The sequence below is a fragment of the Humulus lupulus genome, chromosome 2 (genome assembly GCF_963169125.1).
Source record: "Humulus lupulus chromosome 2, drHumLupu1.1, whole genome shotgun sequence".
Taxonomy (NCBI): Eukaryota; Viridiplantae; Streptophyta; class Magnoliopsida; order Rosales; family Cannabaceae; genus Humulus; species Humulus lupulus.
The window spans coordinates 198285644-198287990 of record NC_084794.1 but is presented as its reverse complement, the minus strand read 5'-3'; the positions used below and the strand labels follow the sequence as shown (position 1 = coordinate 198287990).

The following is a 2347-nucleotide window of genomic DNA, read 5'->3' as shown; positions in this document are numbered from 1 at the left end:
GAACAACATTGAGGGAACCTCACCTTGGACAACATTGAGGGAACCTCACCTTGGACAACATTGAGGCAACCTCCTTTAGCATCTCCCAAACATGTCCGATCGAACATTGTATAGACTTTCCTTATGAAAGTCTAAGTCTCCATTCTCTTGCATGAGACTCCTCCTCCTTAGCTATTTACCTTGGACACGTTCAAGCCAACACTTAGAAAACCTTGGGAGGCTTACCTCCTACACACCCTTGGGGTCTCCTAGGACCACACCCTCCTTGGGGTCTACTAGGACCATTCCCCTTAACTCTCCTAGAATGCACCTTCCTATTTTTTTGGGTATAACAGATACTAACAATTCTACAGACTCTCCTCCTTTTCAAAAATACTTACCTCCTACTTCAACAACACAACTTACTGCTACAAATCCTCAAATACATTTATAGCCTATGCACATTGACACATGCTCTTCCCCAACTACAGTTCCACATATGGTTTCTTCAACACCTTTATCTTCTCCAAGCAATCCAATTGCCTCAAATTTTGCTCCTATGATTGCTTCATCACCACCCAACCCATCTATTGCACCTCCTCAAAATGACCATGCTATGATAACAAGAGATAAGGCAGGCATTAGAAATCCCAAAGTTTATGTAGCTATCAAAGAGCATGTGTCTTATGTTGAAGCTGTTCAACATGAAGATTGGAAGTGTGCAATGAACAATGAATTTTTGGCTTTGATTAGAAATGGCGCTTGGATCTTGTGTCAAGTACCTGCTGCCTGAAAGGCTATTAGTTCCAAATGGATATTCAATGTTAAAGAAAATCCTAATGGCACCATCAACAAATACAAAGCTCGTTTAGTAGCTCAAGGTTACTCTCAAATTCGTGGCTTTGATTTTAATGAAACCTTTTGCCCGGTTGTGAAACCTACAACTATTCGAGTGCTACTAACTCTAACTCTTTCTCACAGGTGCCCTATCAAACAACTTTACATTAATAATGCATTCTTAAATGGGGAGCTCAAAGAAGAAGTTTATATGAAACAACAACCTAGTTTTGAAGACCTTCATGCTCCTCACTTAGTTTGCAAATTACAAAAAGATATATATGGACTCAAACAGGCCCCAAGAGCCTGGTTTAACAAATTACATAAAGTTCTTCAACTATTTGGCTTCAAATCAGCCAAATTTGATCAATCTCTCTTTCTTCACACTTCTCCATCAATTGCAATATATATTTTAGTACATGTCGTTGATATTATTATCACAGGAAATAAAACATCTTTTATTTCTAATCTGATATGTAGGTTACACAAGCAATTTGCTTTAAAGGACTTAGCACATCTTAACACCAATGAATACTGGCCAGAAACTTACAGCCTATGGTAGTGATCCTGTACGAGACATTCACCTATATAGAAGTACCGTCGGTGCACTGCAATATGCTACAATAACCATACCAGAAATTTCATACAGTGTCAACAAAGTTTGCCAATTTATGCAATCTCCAATTGAAGCTCATTGGCAAGTGGTAAAGTGCATTCTAAGATACTTGGCTGGTTCCTTAGACATGGGTTTGTATCTCCAACCAAGTTCCAAACTCAACATTGAAGCCTTTTGTGATGCCGATTGGGCATCTCACCCAGATGATCGTCGCTCCACCACTGGTTATTGCATTTTCCTTGGTCATAATCTCATATCATTGCAGTCAAAGAAACAACATATTGTTTCTAGATCTAGCATTGAAGCCGAATATAGAAGTTTAGCTCACACCGTTGCTAAAATTTCTTGGCTAATTGCACTTCTTGATGAACTACATCTTCAACCTCATGTCATTCCTCACATCTAGTGTGACAATCAAAGTACTATTATTCTTGCTACAAATCCTATACAACATGCTCGCACCAAGAACATAGATCTGAATCTCTATTTTGTTCGAGAAAAAGTCATTAATGGCGCTCTTCAAGTTCACCATGTACCAGCTATAGATCAAATAACAGATCTGCTTACAAAGTCTGTGTTTATTGGAGTATGGTGTCCCACATGGAATAAGTGTAAGAATATTGAGTCATTAATAAGAACATGGGTAACTCCACTAATCACCAATTGAGTTTTAGATAGAGTCTCGTGATTCTTATCATGGTATCATGAGCCAATTCCCTAGAGGGCATTTGATCCACACCGATCCAAAGAGTGAGCCAACTAGAAAAAAAAGCTTGAGATCTGCATAGTGCAATAAGACACTTGAGATCCAAAAAGTGAGCTAAGCCGCACAAGATCCGCATAGTGCAAAATGACACTTGAGATCCAAAAAAAATAAGTGAGTTGAAAAGAAAGGTAACTTGAAATAAGGTGATT

At 38.6% G+C, this 2347-nt stretch overlaps 1 protein-coding gene across 1 annotated transcript; it reads left to right on the top strand.

Moving 5' to 3' along the window:
• Positions 1-1343: 1343 nt before the first annotated feature.
• LOC133815067 (uncharacterized mitochondrial protein AtMg00810-like) lies at positions 1344-1838 on the top strand. The gene has a single exon (XM_062247954.1). The coding sequence runs from the start codon at positions 1344-1346 to the stop codon at positions 1836-1838; it is 495 nt and encodes a 164-aa protein (XP_062103938.1).
• Positions 1839-2347: the final 509 nt, after the last annotated feature.